The 18244-nt window shown below is 49.4% G+C and overlaps 1 protein-coding gene across 2 annotated transcripts in view; it reads right to left on the bottom strand.

Moving 5' to 3' along the window:
- Positions 1 to 260: 260 nt before the first annotated feature.
- npr2 (natriuretic peptide receptor 2) overlaps positions 261 to 18244 on the bottom strand; it is a 34364-nt gene continuing 16380 nt past the window's right edge. Inside the window, exons 10-23 of one of the 2 annotated variants that reach the window (XR_014750841.1) lie at positions 17623 to 17700; positions 14311 to 14415; positions 13061 to 13132; positions 11377 to 11536; positions 10694 to 10849; positions 9662 to 9830; positions 7994 to 8140; positions 6192 to 6315; positions 4422 to 4490; positions 4098 to 4272; positions 2947 to 3045; positions 1512 to 1603; positions 645 to 801; positions 261 to 391 (exon numbers count right to left, since the gene is read on the bottom strand). Coding sequence is in view for 1 of the 2 variants with exons in the window: in XM_084693327.1 (XP_084549453.1) it covers positions 739 to 801; positions 1512 to 1603; positions 2947 to 3045; positions 4098 to 4272; positions 4422 to 4490; positions 6192 to 6315; positions 7994 to 8140; positions 9662 to 9830; positions 10694 to 10849; positions 11377 to 11536; positions 13061 to 13132; positions 14311 to 14415; positions 17623 to 17700 (1509 nt within the window). In the remaining variant the exon portion in view is untranslated. Of the gene's footprint in view, positions 802 to 1511; positions 1604 to 2946; positions 3046 to 4097; positions 4273 to 4421; positions 4491 to 6191; positions 6316 to 7993; positions 8141 to 9661; positions 9831 to 10693; positions 10850 to 11376; positions 11537 to 13060; positions 13133 to 14310; positions 14416 to 17622; positions 17701 to 18244 lie in introns of both variants that reach the window. The other variant, XM_084693327.1, reaches the window with a different exon arrangement.

Here is an 18244-nt window from a genome sequence, read left to right as displayed (position 1 = left end):
TTGCAAGGTTTTGTCAAGGGGATGTGGCCTATTTATCCGTTAATTTGGACGGCATCGACTAGACAGATGGAAGATATATGAAGACATTTACCCACCCTTTCAAAGGTAATAAGACGTTAGAAAAAGAATGCAATTCAATTGCTTATGGCTACAAAGAAGGATTGTATAACTGTGTTTAATAATGTTCAATAAAACTAATTATAAAACTCTGAATACTGTGGTTGGCTGAAGTGTAAAACCTGGTTGAATAAAAGCAAATATTGAATTTTACTCAGTTTATTGAAGAAAATATCTTACAATATCTTGGATATACATATATACATATATCATCTTGTACTGTGAAACACCACTTTAGGACCTCTGCATTGATGTTGAGTTGAACACTCTGCTCCTATCCTTCCAGAGTTCCATAAGGAAATATGAATACGCCATTGACTTCCAAACACATTATACAAATCTTAATATAGAAAGAACAAAAAATAAGAATTTATCATTGAAAATTACTCACTCTCAGGACAAGAAAGGTTCTTCATACAAAAACATCCTAACCCTTTTTTTCCCAACTTTTTTCAAACGTCCCCAACCCGCCCCCTTCCCCTCAAACTTCTGTTTAGTAAATAGTGTTGTTCAAGGTAGGAAATCACCTTAAGGACTTATTCTAGAACAAATAAAGCAGTGTTGGCCATGGAGCCTCTCTGCGGTCGGCTCCTGTATGTCCCCTGGTTATCAGCCAGCCGCTCAGATAACATACACATCGCTCTTCTCTCCCTGAAGCCAGTAGGTTCTCATCTTTCCTTTGCCCTGGAAAAACACACGGATCAATAGAGTCAATGCAGAGGAGGTGCTCTGCTGATCTGCTGATTTCCACTGAGAGGCAGTTTCTCCTTAAAAGGGCGACTCTGACAGACGCATGGCTGTCCAAGCATCCCTAGAGGAAGTTCATCCAGTCATAAACACACGTTTTCTTTCACACAGCCATGTTTTCGTTTTTTTTTTTTTTTTTTACGGCCATCGTCATCTGAGCAAATATGGGAACAGTTGTTATTACACTGTTATTATGTTATTACTACACTGTTTATACATTGTTAATATTTTATTACACTGTTATTACAGTTATTATGGTGTTATTACACTTTTTGCATTGTTATTACATTGGTATTACAATGTTATTATGTTGTTATTACACTGTTATTGCACCATTATTAAACCGTTGTTACACTTATTACACAATGTTTACACTGTTGTTACTCTGTTGTACATAGTACAAATATTTAGTTACTGTACTTTAGTATATTTTTCTGGTATCAGTACTTCACTATTTTTATGACAACCTTTTACTAAAACAGGTAGTAATGATAACTTTTTACTTAAGTGTATGTCACTTCTTGACTTTTACCAGTCTTTTTAAACAGGAGTATATGTAATTCTACTTGAGTGAAGGATGTTTGTACTTCTGCCATCTCTGAATCTGAGATACACGCCAATTGCTCCACTGCACAAACACAACTCACCTTCATTTCCACATCTCCTCGTAACTGGAGGTCAAAATAACCAAACTCATCCAGCACTTCCTTAGTGGCAGATGAGAGGTGGATCTTCAAGGCTGGGAGGAGACAGGGAGGGGACAGGGAGGGGACAGGGAGGGTACAGAGAGGGGACAGGGAGGGGACAGAGAGGGGACAGGGAGGGGACAGGGAGGGGACAGAGAGGGGACAGGGAGGGGACAGGGAGGGGACAGGGAGGGGACAGAGAGGGGACAGGGAGGGGACAGGGAGGGGACAGGGAGGGGACAGAGAGGGGACAGGAAGGGGACAGAGAGGGGACAAAGAGGGGACAGGCAGGGGACAAAGAGGGGACAGGGAGGGGACAGGGAGGGGACAGGGAGGGGACAGAGAGGGGACAGGGAGGGGACAGGGAGGGGACAGGGAGGGGACAGAGAGGGGACAGGAAGGGGACAGAGAGGGGACAAAGAGGGGACAGGCAGGGGACAAAGAGGGGACAGGGAGGGGACAGGGAGGGGACAGGGAGGGGACAGAGAGGGGACAGGGAGGGGACAGGGAGGGGACAGGGAGGGGACAGAGAGGGGACAGGAAGGGGACAGAGAGGGGACAAAGAGGGGACAGGGAGGGGACAAAGAGGGGACAGGGAGGGGACACAAAGACAGTTACATGATAAATCATGTAACCTTCATGTTAAGTGTAACTATCATTTTATTACTATGGGTATTACTGTGTAGTTACTGTGTCGCCGATCTGTCTCTGTAGTCACAGGGGAGGTTAACGTGTCACAGGGGAGGTTAACGTGTCACAGGGGAGGTTAACGTGTCACAGGGGAGGTTAACGTGTCACAGGGGAGGTTACGTGTACCTTACAGTTATTTACAGGTTTGCTGTGCAGGGGCCCTAGGCAGCGTTTGATAGCTCAGGTGGTGCATGGACCATAGCCTCAGAGGAGAGAGCAGGGCATGGGGGTCATCAATAATTAATTCACGGAAGCTCTGACAGGAAAGTGAGTCGGTTAATCAATAATGTGTGATGAGACAGCTGGACAAATATCCTGGGGCCTCCTGTTTATAGGGGTTTAACACCTAGTGAGAAGTGATACTAGACCTGCAGGTTCTGACAACTGTCTTTAAACTTAGCTTCAACTGTAAAACCTATGTCGCAATTGTATTTGAGGTATTTCGTGATTTTCACAAAATATAAAAAAAAGTTGTAGACTTTCTTGTGACTTGTGATTACTGATTGGCCATGGGATGCCAGCCACAACACACAAGTCAACTTTTAGTCTACATGACAGCAGGAAAACAGTGTGTAACGACTGTTATCTGTTCCTACATCGGAGAGCTACCCAGAGAAAACCAAACCGATCCACACATAAATATCCCCAACCAGGTTCGAGAACGTGACATTTCGTATCGCGAGAGCTTGTAGAGTAAAACACTAACCCTCTCCATTCGACTCCATCCGTGATGCTGTGTTGACAGTATCTCCAAATAAACAGTACCTGGGCATCTTTAGGCCTACCACACCTGCACAGACGGGTCCTGGAAGGAGGGAAGACCGTTAAAATATGCAGCATGCACTCCCTGGCACCGTCACATGTTGTCATCACCATCATCTCACCGCCTCCGTTAAGTGGTTTACGATAGTGTAGGAAGATGAAGAAAGATGTTATAGGCAAGGACCGTGTTCTCAATGTTAAACTACCCACGCACACCTCATAAAGATCTGTTGTGGATGAGGATGTAAAGTGTTTGAATAAGAGTGTAAATACTGCCTTCAGACAGATAACAGTTTCACTGTGCTGTGAGAAAAGGATCTTGTTTGGTTTTGAATGTGCCTTGGCCTCTGAAGTAGCCTGGACTTGTCTACAGCGTCATGAAATAGCAACATTGTTGCAGTTGGAGGTTTGGTGCTCTGGAGGTTTCCTGACTCAAATAAAACCAAAATATTGGAATTAAATGTCATTCACATTCACTGCAGTTTACAATAATCACCTAAAAATAATCCTGAACACTAACAATGTCATCCATGTCCATCCATGTGCAGTATATGCAAAAATAACATCTTGGCAAGCTCAACCCTTTTCCCCTCAAATAAATCATTATGTCGTAAGTTATTAGCTTGGTGACACAGCAGAGTGTCAGCATTCGTAGCAGTTCAGTTGTCCTGTGAGAGGTAGTAGTGAGTCTGAGAAGGAAAACTTGACACCTCTGTGATTTATTACTGGCGTTTTAGGGTGTGGGTAGAAAAGGCAAATGGCGACAAATGGTGTGCACAACATCTGCTTCAGTAAGTTGGCCGTCAGACCGTGGCCATATGTTTCTTCCTGTAGAAACATACGCTTTCTCAGTAGCTAGGCGTGTGATTGTACCTCTGTGTGTTCTCCTATAAGGCATGTGCTAGGTGTGTGGTAGGCGTGTGTTTGGCGTGTGCAAGGCGTGTGTTTGGCGTGTGCAAGGCATGTGCTTGGTGTGTGCTTGACGTGTGCTTGGCGTGTGCTAGGCATGTGCTAGGCGTGTGCTAGGCGTGTGCTTGGCGTGAGCTAGACGTGTGCTTGGCGTGTGCTAGGCGTGTGCTAGGCATGTGACGATACCTGTGTGTATGCCGACCCGTAGCCGTAGCTGGTCGTTGGGTCTGTGGCGGATGGTGAAGGTTTTGACCTGCTCCAGCAGGGCCAGGGACATCCCAGCGATCTCCCTGGCGTGCAGCTTCCCATTCCTGACCGGGAGCCCAGACACTACCATGTAGGCGTCGCCTATGGTCTCCACCTACACACACGCACACAGGACAGAGGTCAAGGGTCAGACAGACAGCCAGGGTAACAGGACAGAGGTCATAGGTCAACACAGGAGAAGCCGTTGTCATGGGTGACGTCATGAACAGAATGCTGTTAGCGGGACGGAGGTGTGAGATTTACCTTGTAAACATCAAAGTTGTCTATGATGGCGTCAAAGCAGGTGTACAGGTCGTTGAGGAGAGTCACGACCTGTAGGAGAGGAGAGCAGCCGTTCAATACGCTGCAGACCTGCACTGAAGCCCACCAGTTAGCCCACGGACTGCTGTGACTTTATCTGTGAATACATGGGCAATGTCTTTGGGAGAGTCAAACAAATGTCAGAGTTAGATTCCACAGCATCTGAGTTAATCTCAGGTTCTCCTCTTGGTTGGCTCTGGTTTCTGGCTCCATCGTGGTTCTGTGAAAGGTTCTGCATGTTTGACTCAGATTTACATATTTCTGCTCCTCCAGAAGGACTGCAGCCCAGACCAAAAGTTTATCGACAGAAAGCATTTCCAACAAGTAAAACAATCGGACAGACTACATATTTTCAAGTTTCAGATCTCTACCATTTTGCAGAGTAACAGTTTTGCAAGATGTAAACAGTTTATGTGAGGTCAGAATGCTGCATTTAGTGTTGCCGTGGTTCAACCTGGTGTTACTGTTGTAATTCCCAGAGGTCTGTTGGTCAGGAAAATTGTGATAGTCTTCGAAAAACATAAAACAGAACGCATTTCGGCAGAGTGCCGGCTGCCTGCTGCAGAGTGCCGGCTGCCTGCTGCAGAGTGCCGGCTGCCTGCTGCAGAGTGCCGGCTGTGCTGAGGACGCTGTTCGTGCCATCTCCCAAAATTCTGACATCAAGCATTACTGAGAGGACATTTGGGATGTAGCACTGAGAAGCATGACTACTCTTGTTTCATGTCGTTTAGAGTTTAAGGGCTTTTTATGGGGAAACGTTTTGAGTCGCTAAGGTTACACGGACACATCTTTCCTTTAAAGGTGACTGGTTTCAACCCTTTCAGGGCCTTTCGGGACCTTACAGGACATTAAAGGACCTTTCGGGACCCAGGACTGAACCCTGGTGAGGGGACGGGGGTCGAGCAGCCTTGATCTCGTCTCTGGATGTGAGAGAGAAGAGCTGGCATTCAGCAGAACTCTCTGACTCATGAGCTCCTACTCTGATAACAGTTCTATTTAGAGTTCAGGTCCTTGTGTGTGGGTATGCTTGGGAACTGTGAGACATGTAAGTCTCTCTCTCTCTCTCTCTCTCTCTCTCTCTCTCTCTCTCTCTCTCTCTCTCTCTCTCTCTCTCTCTCTCTCTCTCTCTCTCTGTGTCTATCTCTCTCTCTCTCTCCCTTACTCTCTCTTTCTCTCTGAGTGAGAGGGGTTGTGTAAGACACAGGGCTCTCCTCTAAATCCTCTCTCTGGCACAGCGTTTCTTTCTGTCAATAACAAGATGTTCGACCGGCCATTTTAAAGCCTGTTGCTATCAAATTATCTGAGGACAGTTGGTGGAGGGAGGGCTGCATCACTCGTTCACGCTGGCGAATTGATTACTTGAAATGACTGTGCTTAGGAGGTTCTGATTATAATTTGCACTTCACTAGCGACAGGTCAGGCGAGCAGGGGAGCAGTTTGGAGACTCTCTGGAGTAGTATTAAGGCGTGTGGTGAAGATGCTTTCATCCAAAGCAATGTGCAAACAGTGCCTACAGACAGCAGGGCAGAAGATTCAGGAGGGCAGATTTCTACCAGTGTTTCAGTGGTCAGAGTCCAGGAACGGTGTGTGATTTGCAGGCGCGTGGCAGAGCCGGGGGCGGGGCAGAGCCGGGGGCGGGGCAGAGCCGGGGGCGGGGCAGAGCCGGGGGCGGGGCAGAGCCGGGGGCGGGGCAGAGCGGCCTCATGTCAGTACCTGCAGCGGGGTGCTCTCTGCTGACATGGACGTGAAGCCCACGATGTCGCTGAAGTAGATGGTGACGCTGTCGAACGCCTCGGCCTGCACAGTCTCCCCGCGCTTCAGCTGCTCTGCTACCGAGCTGAGGAGAGAGAGGGGAGAGAGAGAGACATGGAGAAAAGAGAGGAGAGAGAGAGGAGAGAGAGACATAGAGAGAGGAGAGAGGAGACATGGAGAGAGAGGAGAGAGAGGAGAGAGGATAGAGAGAGGATAGAGAGAGAGGAGAGAGGATAGAGAGAGGAGAGAGAGAGGAGAGAGAGGAGAGAGGATAGAGAGAGGAGAGAGAGAGGAGAGAGAGAGGAGAGAGGAGAGAGAGAGGAGAGAGGAGAGAGGAGAGAGAGAGGATAGAGAGGAGAGAGAGAGAGAGAGAGAGAGAGAGAGAGAGAGAGAGAGAGAGAGAGAGAGAGAGAGAGAGAGAGAGAGGAGAGAGAAACAGATACGCGGGGAGGAGAGTAGAGAGAGGAGACAAAGAAGAGAGAGAGTTAATAGATATAAAAATGAAACAGAGAAAGAGAAGAGAGAGAAGAGAATAGGGCTGGCCCTCCAAACCCACCGGATGGGAAGCTAGTGAAAACAAATGTGAGACAAATTCATCATCATTCTTATGGTGAATTAACACCTACAGAACAGCAGCTTTCAATTGGAACGGAATAATGGTGTCGGCTTGTTATCGTAGCCCCGCAAATTTACCTTATTTGACTTTTTTTTTCCATTAATGAATAGAACCGGAGGCGCCGATAAGTCTGACTAAGCAGGGAGAGAGAGGGGAGAGAGAGGAGAGAGAGACATAGAGAGAGAGGAGAGAGAGAGGGGAGACATACAGAGAGAGGAGAGAGAGGGGAGACATAGAGAGAGAGGAGAGAGAGACATAGAGAGAGAGAGAGAGAGAGAGAGAGAGAGAGGAGAGAGGGTATCTGTGTGTTCTCCCAGAAACTGCTCTCTGATAAATTGGATGGACTGAGATGACAGAGCTTACACAGAACCAAGTCTTTATGGCGTTATCAGATTGTTTAGAGCCACATCTCTTCCCTCCTCCTCTCTCCTCCCTCCTCCTCCTCCTCTCCCTCCTCCTCCTCCTCTCCCTCCTCCTCTCTCCTACCTCCTCCTCTCCTCCCTCCTCCTCCTCCTCTCCCTGCTATCCCTGCTCTCCCTCCTCCTCCTCCTCTCCCTCCTCCTCTCTCCTCTCTCCTCCCTCCTCCTCTCTCCTCCCTCCTCCCTCCTCCTTCTCTCTCCTCCCTCCTCCTCCTCTCTCCTCCCTCCTCCTCTCTCCTTCCTCCTCTCTCCTCCTCTCTCCTCCTCCTCTCGTCCTCCTCTCTCCGCCTCCTCTCTCCTCCTCCTCTCTCCTCCTCCTCTCTCCTTCCTCCTCTCTCCTTCCTCCTTTCTCCTCCTCCTCTTCCTCCTCCTCTCGCCCTCCTCCTCCTCTCTCCACCTCCTCCTCTCTCCTCCTCCTCTCTCTCTCCTCCTCCTCTCTCCTCCTCCTCTCTCTCCTTCTCCTCTCTCCTCCTCCGCCTCCCCTCCTCCTCCTCTGTCACAGCCCTGGCGCTCTACGCTTCCCTTCCCAGACAGAGGGAATATGGGTCTCTCGGAAAGTGCAATATATCAAACAGTTAAATGATTCTGTTCAGGCGGATTTCGAACAACACTGAGGTGTAATTTTCTGACGACTTACTTTAGTTTGCTAATCAAAAGTTCAGGTTTGTTTTCCCTGTCTTGTAAATAATAATCAAAAATGAAAATAGAGATTCTTAATTTTTTCTCACTGTGGCAGGATTTGGTAAAGTAGGTTTTCTGCCTTCCTCTTCTCCTCCAGGTAGGCCTGTGTTCGCTCCTCCACCAGGTTCTCCAGGTTGTTGGCATACTGCTCCATCCTGGACAGCAGGTTGTTCAGGATACTGGTGCTTCCTTCCCTGGGACATAGCAGGGACACACGTATCGTGTGGTTGTTACCAGGGAAAACGTCTAGTGTGGTTGTTACCAGGGAAAACGTATCTTGTGGTTGTTACTAGGGAAAAACTTATTGTGTGGTTGTTACCAGGGAAACACGTATCTTGCGGTTGTTACTAGGGAAAAACTTATCGTGCGGTTGTTACCAGGGAAACACGTATCGTGCGGTTGTTACCAGGGAAAACGTATCTTGTGGTTGTTACTAGGGAAAAACTTATTGTGTGGTTGTTACCAGGGAAACACGTATCTTGCGGTTGTTACTAGGGAAAAACGTATTGTGCGGTTGTTACCAGGGAAACACGTATTGTGCGGTTGTTACCAGGGAAACACGTATCGTGCGGTTGTTACCAGGGAAACGCTTATCGTGCGGTTGTTACCCGGGCAGTTCTGATCGATTCCAGGGAAATTACAGCAATCCCAGCCTGTCAAAGCTGTTCATATGAAGGGTAGCCCCCCACCCACTGTACGTTAGATGAGTTCCCTCCCCCTGCGCTAATGACCCCACCTGACCCCCTTGTCCTTCAACCCCCCTGCCCCCCTACACCCTCCACCCCCGACCAAGAATAACACAGCATCCATCATGTGGTGTCAGCAACATACATTAACTTAATGAAAATAACACAGGGGACATGGATTACATGCAGTGTCTCTGTTAGCTGGCTGGTGCCTGAGGTGGAGGAGGAGGGGGAGGAGGAGGGGAGGAGGAGGGGAGGAGGGGGAGGAGGAGGAGGGGAGGAGGGGGAGGGGGAGGGGGAGGAGGAGGAGGAGGGGAGGAGGGGGAGGGGGAGGGGGAGGGGGAGGGGGAGGGGGAGGGGGAGGGGGAGGGGGAGGAGGAGGAGGAGGGGAGGAGGAGGGGAGGAGGGGGAGGAGGAGGGGAGGAGGAGGGAAGGAGGGGAGGAGGAGGGGGAGGAGGAGGAGGAGGGGAGGAGGGGGAGGGGGAGGGGGAGGAGGAGGAGGAGGGGAGGAGGGGGAGGGGGAGGGGGAGGGGGAGGGGGAGGGGGAGGGGGAGGGGGAGGGGGAGGGGGAGGGGGAGGGGGAGGAGGGAAGGAGGGGAGGAGGAGGGGGAGGAGGAGGAGGAGGGGAGGAGGGGGAGGGGGAGGGGGAGGAGGAGGGGAGGAGGGGGAGGGGGAGGGGGAGGGGGAGGGGGAGGAGGAGGGGGAGGGGGAGGGGGAGGGGGAGGGGGAGGGGGAGGGGGAGGGGGAGGGGGAGGAGGAGGAGGAGGAGGAGGAGGGGGAGGGGGAGGGGGAGGGGGAGGAGGAGGAGGTGGAGGAGGGGGAGGAGGTGGAGGGGGGAGGTGGAGGAGGGGGCTGGAGACGCACGTTCCTGTCACACCGTCCGTAAGTGCATCTGAGGGCTGAGAGGCTGTTAATCAGCATCTTTCTAACCCACTCAGGCACGCCAACGACTGTGGCAGGTCCCAACGCTCATGCAGCCATGCATGTGTGTGTGTGTGTGTGTGTGTGTGTGTGTGTGTAAGGTCTCACTTGTTGAGCTTGGTGATATAGATCTTGATGTGTGTGAAGTCAGGTCTCTCGACCGGGTCCTCCGCCCAGCAGGTCTCCATCAGACCACTCAGCTCAGCGCAGTGGCAGCTGTTATCTGTGGTCGGACGGAAGTAGGGCCGCTGGCCGTTACGCACCTTCTGGACGATCTCTGCAACACACAACAACACAGGAGGGGTTTAGTTTAGGGTGTGTTTGTGTGGTGGGGCAGGGGTGGTGTGTGTGTGCGAGGAGGTAGTGTGTGTGTGTATGGGGTGTGGTTGTGTGTGTGTGTAGGGGGGTAAGGGGGGGGGGTGTACTTGTGTGGGGGGGGGGGTGTACTTGCATATCTGTATGTGTCTGTCACATTCATACAGCATCAACACAGACCTCAACATACAGCCCAGGATACTTGGAAAAAAGATTACGAAATAATTGTAAACAGATTTATAAGGGAACCTGGACAGATCCACCACATCTGTTTCTCACATTTTCAAGAACAAGCAAAGACCTGCGCTGCTCTGTGATCAGGAGCAGATCAGCCAGTCAGGGTTAGTAAGAACCCAGCCCAGCAGGATGGAAGTCAAGAGGGGGGATTCAAACCTGCAATCTCCTACCACCCTCCGCCCACTACTTCTGACTGCTCCCAAACGCACTCAAACTCGGTCTATGAGTCACGCTGTATCGACTGGAGGCGCTGTGATTGGCTGGACAGCAAAGACAGTCAGAGAGGGAGTAACTCTGACAGAACGTTCCTCAACTTCAGCAGGGTCCTCAGGGGGTAATCCCACACAGCCTAAATACCACTCTGGATAAAACCGTCTACCAAAGGAACTAGGGCATATTTGTTGTTTTGCCATACTGGACAGGGTTGTAGTGGGGGTTTGAACCTGCGATCTCTTGAAACGCTCTCACTGAGCTATACATATTGGCATTGGGTATGGGTCAGGTTATCAAAAATCAGTTGCCAAGTATCACATAAATGAATGTATTTTTTGTTATTCTTATTTAGTTCTGGTGCCTCCTGATCGTTACCTTTGGGGCTCAGGTCCAGTCCGTCCATGTAGAAAGGGCCGTTCCTGAGAGCGATCTCCTGCAGGATGATCCCAAAGCTGTACACGTCCCCCTTCTGCGTGCCCTGGGGGGGGTGGCGGTCGTATATCAGCAGCTCAGGAGCCGTCCACAGCTTCTCTGGAGAGACACACTCAGATCAGCTTCTCTGGAGACACACACAAATAAACTTGAACAGAGAGATGCTGTGGGTGTTAACCAGACCCAGCTGGACCCAGCTGGACCCAGCTAGACCCAGCTAGACCCAGCTAGACACAGCTAGACACAGCTAGACACAGCTAGACCCAGCTAGACCCAGCTAGACACAGCTAGACCCAGCTAGACACAGCTAGACACAGCTAGACACAGCTAGACCCAGCTAGACACAGCTAGACCCAGCTAGACACAGCTAGACCCAGCTAGACACAGCTAGACACAGCTGGACCCAGCTAGACACAGCTGGACCCAGCTAGACCCAGCTAGACCCAGCTAGACCCAGCTGGGTCTAGCTGGGTCTAGCTAGACCCAGCTAGACCCAGCTAGACATAGCTAGACCCAGCTAGACACAGCTAGACCCAGCTAGACCCAGCTAGACACAGCTAGACCCAGCTAGACACAGCTAGACACAGCTAGACCCAGATAGACCCAGCTAGACCAGGCAGACCTACTTGCGTAGAGTGCGTGTGAGTCGTCGTTCTCGCAGGAAGAGCGGAAGGTGGCCAGGCCGTAGTCGGTGATCTTCAGCACAAAGCGACTGTCCACCACGCAGTTGGATGATTTCAGGTTTCCATGGGAACCGATGTAACTGTTGTGGAGGTAGTTCATTCCCTGGGGAGGGAACAGTACCAGAGGAAGACACAATTTATCCAAGTGATACGCAGAGTTTTTGTACACGAGAGACTTGTCTGAGGTCAAGAGGTCATGAAGCGAGTCTCTTACAGTCCGCATATAGACATGGAATGAACGCTCTGCATACAGCAAGAGGGAAATGTATAAACAGAACTTCCATGAGTGATGATATTATCACCTGTTAGCCTTGTCTACTGTACCTATTTGCTGACCATGCTTGGCCATGTAAGGAAATGTTCTGTGTACACAATATTTTAACTTGTCTATCCATTGTATATAAGGACGGTTGTGAACCATGTGCCTCGTTCATCTGACCACTCTGTCGTGGAAAGGTCACATGATCCGAACAGCTTGTCTAATAAATTGTTCCTTCCCATTGGCACTTATTTGCTTTTCACATTGTATGCTTCATGTTTTGGCTTGTTGTTAATGATCTTTGACCTATGCACTTTTGTAAAGGTCTCTCTTGGAAGTCGCTTTGGATAAAAGCGTCTGCTAAATGAATAAATGTAAATTTAATAAAAGTCGACTCTTTTTCAATGTTGTGCATCTGCCTCCGACCGACAGATCTCATCCTATCACCCAAGTTTATAACAAACAAAAACATACTAATCTATTCCGATTTCTCCACAAGTGTAAGTCTGTCATACTTTTACATGATACATTTCTATAACATCTAAAACATACAAATCTGGTCACGTAGGAAATAATGTCTACAGTTTGATGGATTGAAAATGTAACCAACGTGTTTCCATTAGCCGTTGAAGGTGGACTTCCTGTGGAACAAATTTATGGATTTCTGATGCCTATATCTGGTTCCTACTAGACTTGTGTCCAGTACAAGCTAAATATTTAGACAACTCACTTGAACTGTGAGTAAAAATCTCTCGTTCTACAAACAGACCTCTTGGCTTGCTCAAACGTCACCATAGCAGTTTGCTTCAAATACTTGCTTATCTCAGCAGCAGTTTAGCTTCAGTACTCTCCGAACCCTCCAGTTCACCTCAACACACAATTCTATCTACTGAAGATACCGATCTGGGAAAGAAAGCGCCTATTGTTGGGCAAGACTAAAAATAAGTATTGTAAATACATGGATGATTGGTTTTGATGAAGTGGAAAGCATTTTGCGGTGGGACGGTGATTATGGTCCTCTCAAGCTGTAAGTCAGACTGTGTGTGGATGCCAGTACCAACTAGATTCAGCCAGGAGAATTCACCCACCACACCCCACCCCACCACCCACGCTCCACCCCACCACACCCAACCCCACTCAACCCCAAACCACCCCACCCCCACTCTCTCTCTAATAACTTGTGAACCCAAAACAACCACAACCGTAGTTCCAGACATCCAGAAGGTTCCAGAAGGCGCCAGACTTCAAGGTCAATCCTGGACACTGAGATCCCATGTGGTTTTCCCAGGTGCTGTTGGGAGGCCTGTTGCTAGAGGCTCCGCCCACCTCCACCATGGCCCCACCCATGAACGCAATGGCCCCGCCCACCTTCACAATGTCGTTGATGAGTGAGTAGCGGAACATCCAGTCCAAGTTGATGCTCTCGTTCTCCAGAATGTCCTGGAAGGAAAACAACAACAGCTCGAGTCCACAGAGCAGAACCGACATCAGCAAACACAACTTTCTCCACTCCTCATGTGTGTGTGTGTGTGTGTGTGTGTGTGTGTGTGTATGTGTGTGTGTGTGTGTGTGTGTGTGTGTGTGTGTGTGTATGTGTGTGTGTGTATGTGAGGACTGAGGTATCCAGGCCTGCATGGCTCCCCTCAAATAAGCCACAACTCAGAGATAGAACAAGATTGAAAGAGAGGGAAAGAGATTTAGGGTTTAGAGAGAGATAGACAAGGAAAGACATAGAGAGAGAGAGAGAGAGAGAGAGAGAGAGAGAGAGAGAGAGAGAGAGAGAGAGAGAGAGAGAGAGAGAGAGAGAGAAGGAGAGAGAGGGAGGGAGAGAGAGAGGGAGAAAGAGAGAGAGTATTGTCAATACACACAAGCTCAGTGATGCCAGGGTTAGCTCATGTGTCATTCATGCTCCTTCATGTCAGCAGGATGCATGTGGATGCGTAACCTGAACCCACAGACTGATACGCATCACAGGAAGTGACATATAAGGCCCGAGGCAAACCGTTTCCTGGAAGGTTCAACCCAGAGTTCTGGTACACCCCGTCACATTACTCCAAATAAACTTGTTATCTCGGATAACACTACTTCACTAGTGCCTGTCTGATAAACGTAAAAATAGCTCAGCGTTTCCTTGTCAACGGTCATTTTTATTTATCATTCTTTCCTGGCGTATGAAGAGCGGGGGGGGGGGGGGGGGGGTGGAACCTGGGATCTGTTGACCTGCAGTAAAATACCTTAACCCTAACCTTGTCCATCATGATTCTCCAGACAAGAAATGTCGTTTGATCAGTCCATGGTCTGCTAGGTCTGCTCTGGTCTGAATTCCTGCCCTGTGACTAGAACATCTATGCTAGAACATAACAGTTTAGAGTGTTTGTTCATTTCATTTTTATTTACTATATATGTTACCGATAAGAACTTTCAGAAGATTAGGATTTTTTTTTTATAGGACTAGGATGGATTGCTAGGAAACAGCCGACCAAGAATTCCAACGTACCTGAACTTGTTACAAACAGCAAAGTGTACGTGTAAATAAACCCAATGTAGAAAGGTCTGCTATAGATCTGAATTCCTGTTTTGTTAAAATAATCTGTGTTCCAGGACATGGTGTTTCTAACCTGCAGGCTTCCTCTGGGGCAGTACTCCGTCACAATGCAGATGTTTGGGGGGTCGATGCAGGCTCCGATGAATCTTGTCAAATGGTTGAACTGCACATCTCTCATCTGTAAACCAAAACATCACTTGTAAAAAAAATAAAAACGCCTGCTGTTAAAACATTGTCCCAAAGTCAACTGGCACATAGTAGGTCAACAAAAAGTCAAAAGTGAGCGTTTTTTAAATAACTTTTTTTCTTTTTCTTTTACAGTCATAAAAATATGACAGGGCTTCATCAGACTAGTCTGTTCCCAGTTCTTCGGCCTGGCAGGACATGTGTGGGCCTCTTCTCTCCCAGAACGCTGGGGAACACACGTGAGTGTGAATATAGAACTGTTGGAGGCTGCGAAACATCCAGTGTCTGCAGGGGGACGTGCTAGCAGTAACATCCAGAGGTAAGGAGGGACGTGCTAGCAGGAACATCCAGAGGTGAGGAGGGACGTGCTAGCAGTAACATCCAGAGGTAAGGAGGGACGTGCTAGCAGGAACATCCAGAGGTGAGGAGGGACGTGCTAGCAGTAACATCCAGAGGTAAGGAGGGACGTGCTAGCAGGAACATCCAGAGGTGAGGAGGGACGTGCTAGCAGTAACATCCAGAGGTAAGGAGGGACGTGCTAGCAGGAACATCCAGAGGTGAGGAGGGACGTGCTAGCAGTAACATCCAGAGGTAAGGAGGGACGTGCTAGCAGTAACATCCAGAGGTAAGGAGGGACGTGCTAGCAGGAACATCCAGAGGTGAGGAGGGACGTGCTAGCAGTAACATCCAGAGGTAAGGAGGGACGTGCTAGCAGTAACATCCAGAGGTGAGGAGGGACGTGCTAGCAGTAACATCCAGAGGTAAGGAGGGACGTGCTAGCAGTAACATCCAGAGGTGAGGAGGGACGTGCTAGCAGTAACATCCAGAGGTGAGGAGGGACGTGCTAGCAGTAACATCCAGAGGTAAGGAGGGACGTGCTAGCAGTAACATCCAGAGGTAAGGAGGGACGTGCTAGCAGTAACATCCAGAGGTAAGGAGGGACGTGCTAGCAGGAACATCCAGAGGTGAGGAGGGACGTGCTAGCAGTAACATCCAGAGGTAAGGAGGGACGTGCTAGCAGTAACATCCAGAGGTAAGGAGGGACGTGCTGACAGTAACATCCAGAGGTGAGGAGGGACGTGCTAGCAGTAACATCCAGAGGTGAGGAGAGGGACGTGCTAGCAGTAACACCCAGAGGTAAGGAGGGACGTGCTAGCAGTAACACCCAGAGGTAAGGAGGGACGTGCTAGCAGTAACACCCAGAGGTAAGGAGGGACGTGCTAGCAGTAACAGCCCGATGGCAGGGCTAACCTGTTAACTTTACATGGAATACCATCATCAGCTGCCTCCACTTGCTGTTTGCCTCTTTACCATGTGAGCACCTCGTCCAAGAAACCCAGAATTGAGTCAATTACAAATCCCTCAGACAAAATTACTTTGAAATACTAGAGGCTTCGCCCCCGATCAACCTCGGAAAATACGGCAATTTAAAGGTTCCACTTGGTGCAAAGTGAACTGGAGTCCAATGTTGACCCAGTCCAGACAAACACCTTCTCTATCCATGCTAGCCCGTACAGGGATGGCTCACAATATCCACATGCAGACTCACGAAACGTCCACAAACACAACTCTAGAACGTCCAAGTGAACATTCCGGAGTATTTAACTGGAAGGAAGAACCAAGTGAGTGACAGGAGAGCCCAAACCAGCGAAAGGGGAGCTCCTGTTTCACGGCTCAGGAGAAGTTAGTGTACCCTTTAGCCTATATCATTTCCCCTGCTGAACGCTTGCTAGGGGGAGGGGGAGGAAAGAGAGGAAAGAGGGGTAGACAGGAGGAGGAGGGGGAAGAGGGGCGAACAGAGGGAGGAGGAGCAGAAGATTCTGGAAGACAAGCGGTTAAGTTTCCGTTGGCAGACCCTCTTCCCCATCTGGTTGGCTGACACAGACGATCAGGCCCCCGGGGCTTCTGAGGGGCTGCCAGGGCGGCCTGTCTCTCTCTCATGTGTGTGTGTGTGTGTGTGTGTGCACATGTGTATAAGCAGTGCATGTGTGTGTGTGAGGACCCAGGCATTCAGGCCTCCCCTCAACTGGGCCACAACTCAGAGAGAGATAGAACCAGATAAAGAGAGAGACTGGAAGAGAGAGAGAGGGAGGGGGGGAGAGAGAAAAAAAGAGTGAGACAGTGAAAGAGAGAGAGAGAGACAGACCACCAGGTCTGCATCCTGTCTCACCACACAAGTGATATACAGAGACGACAAGACAAGGAGACATGTTGCCCTTCAGTCTCTTTAGATTCACGCATTTCTCACTTTGAGTTTCAACCACTGACACAAATGAATCGATCCTGCCTCCACTCCTTCCTCATTACTGTTGTATACGACCGCCGGCCCATAAAACGAAGGAGGGCATCTCATCCCCGGCTGGGGGAACTAGCGGAGTGAAGAGGGAGTTAGGGGAGTGAGGAGGGAGTTAGGGGTGTGAGGGGGGAGTTAGGGGTGTGAGGGGGGAGTCAGGGGTGTGAGGGGGGAGTTAGGGGTGTGAGGGGGGCGTTCCCAGGGCCCGCTCCCAGCCTCAGCGCCGGCCCCAGTAATGAGACCTCCTACGGCGGAGGAGAGAGGCCCCCCTTTGAACGATCTCGTAATGACTCGGCCCAGCTCTACACAAGCTCTCCAACAGGCCTGCCCTCACGGTGGGAGAGACCATTCTGTGTCTGGTGGGGGGAGGGGGGTTGTGTGTGTCTGTGTGTGGGGGGGGGGGTCGTAAAGCCAGGCATGGCATCCTGAGGCAGGCCATAAGGGCAGGAGGCTGGGGGGGGGGGCAGAAGGGAAGGTAGGTATCCCTGTCCAGTCCACTGGGAGATGGAATGACTACTTCTCTAAAACGGCTTCCTGGTCATTAACCAGGGCCTCTCTCCAGAGGGAAATCAGAAGATTGCTTCCTGAGCAGATCAATGTAGTCCTGGGGTGAGAGCAGGGATCATTAACACCAGCACTGAGGGTCCGAGGACTGGCTAGTAACTATAACAGAGGACTGGCTAGCTAGTAACTATAACAGAGGACTGGCTAGATAGTAACTATAACAGAGGACTGGCTACCTAGTAACTATAACAGAGGACTGGCTAGCTAGTAACTATAACAGAGGACTGGCTAGCTAGTAACTATAACAGAGGACTGGCTAGCTGATAGTTATACTAGACTGAAGATCTGTAATTACTATAAACTGAATTGTAAACTGTAAGTTTATGTATCAGGAGAACTTACATGTTTGAGCTCAAACAGCACCTGTCTGGTCAACTCAATCCGCTTCTTGTTGACGTGTTTGATGGCCACCAGATTACTCTGTAACAGCGACACAAACAGACATGTTTAACATCCACCAGATTACCCTGTAACAGCGACACAAACAGACATGTTTAACATCCACCAGATTACCCTGTAACAGCGACACAAACAGACATGTTTAACATCCACCAGATTACCCTGTAACAGTGACCAGTCTGTATGTGTTAGGTGAGTGAGACGACTGAATAACAGACACGAACATCCGACAGCATCTCTCAAGGAATAAAGTATTAAATAGATAAAGCGTTTGAAGTGTCCAGGATGTGATGGTCTTGAGACAGATGAGAGAGGTGCGTCTCATTTCAACTACAGGTAATTTACAGGTAGATATGGAAGCTATCCTCATACAGGCAAGCATACAGTATATAGTTTGTATATTTGTAGCTATTCTTATACATATTCATATCTGATAGCTATTTTCAGTCAGGTATATATTGTAGGACTTCTCATACAGATATGCAGTATATGATATACTGTCCTTAAGCAGATGCACATGGTTACTATCCTCATATAGCAGGTATATCTGGATGTTATTCCTGGA

Source organism: Hypomesus nipponensis, chromosome 27 (genome assembly GCF_054491055.1).
Source record: "Hypomesus nipponensis isolate SF chromosome 27, ASM5449105v1, whole genome shotgun sequence".
In the NCBI taxonomy this organism is placed as follows: Eukaryota; Metazoa; Chordata; class Actinopteri; order Osmeriformes; family Osmeridae; genus Hypomesus; species Hypomesus nipponensis.
This window is presented reverse-complemented; position numbering and strand designations above follow the sequence as displayed.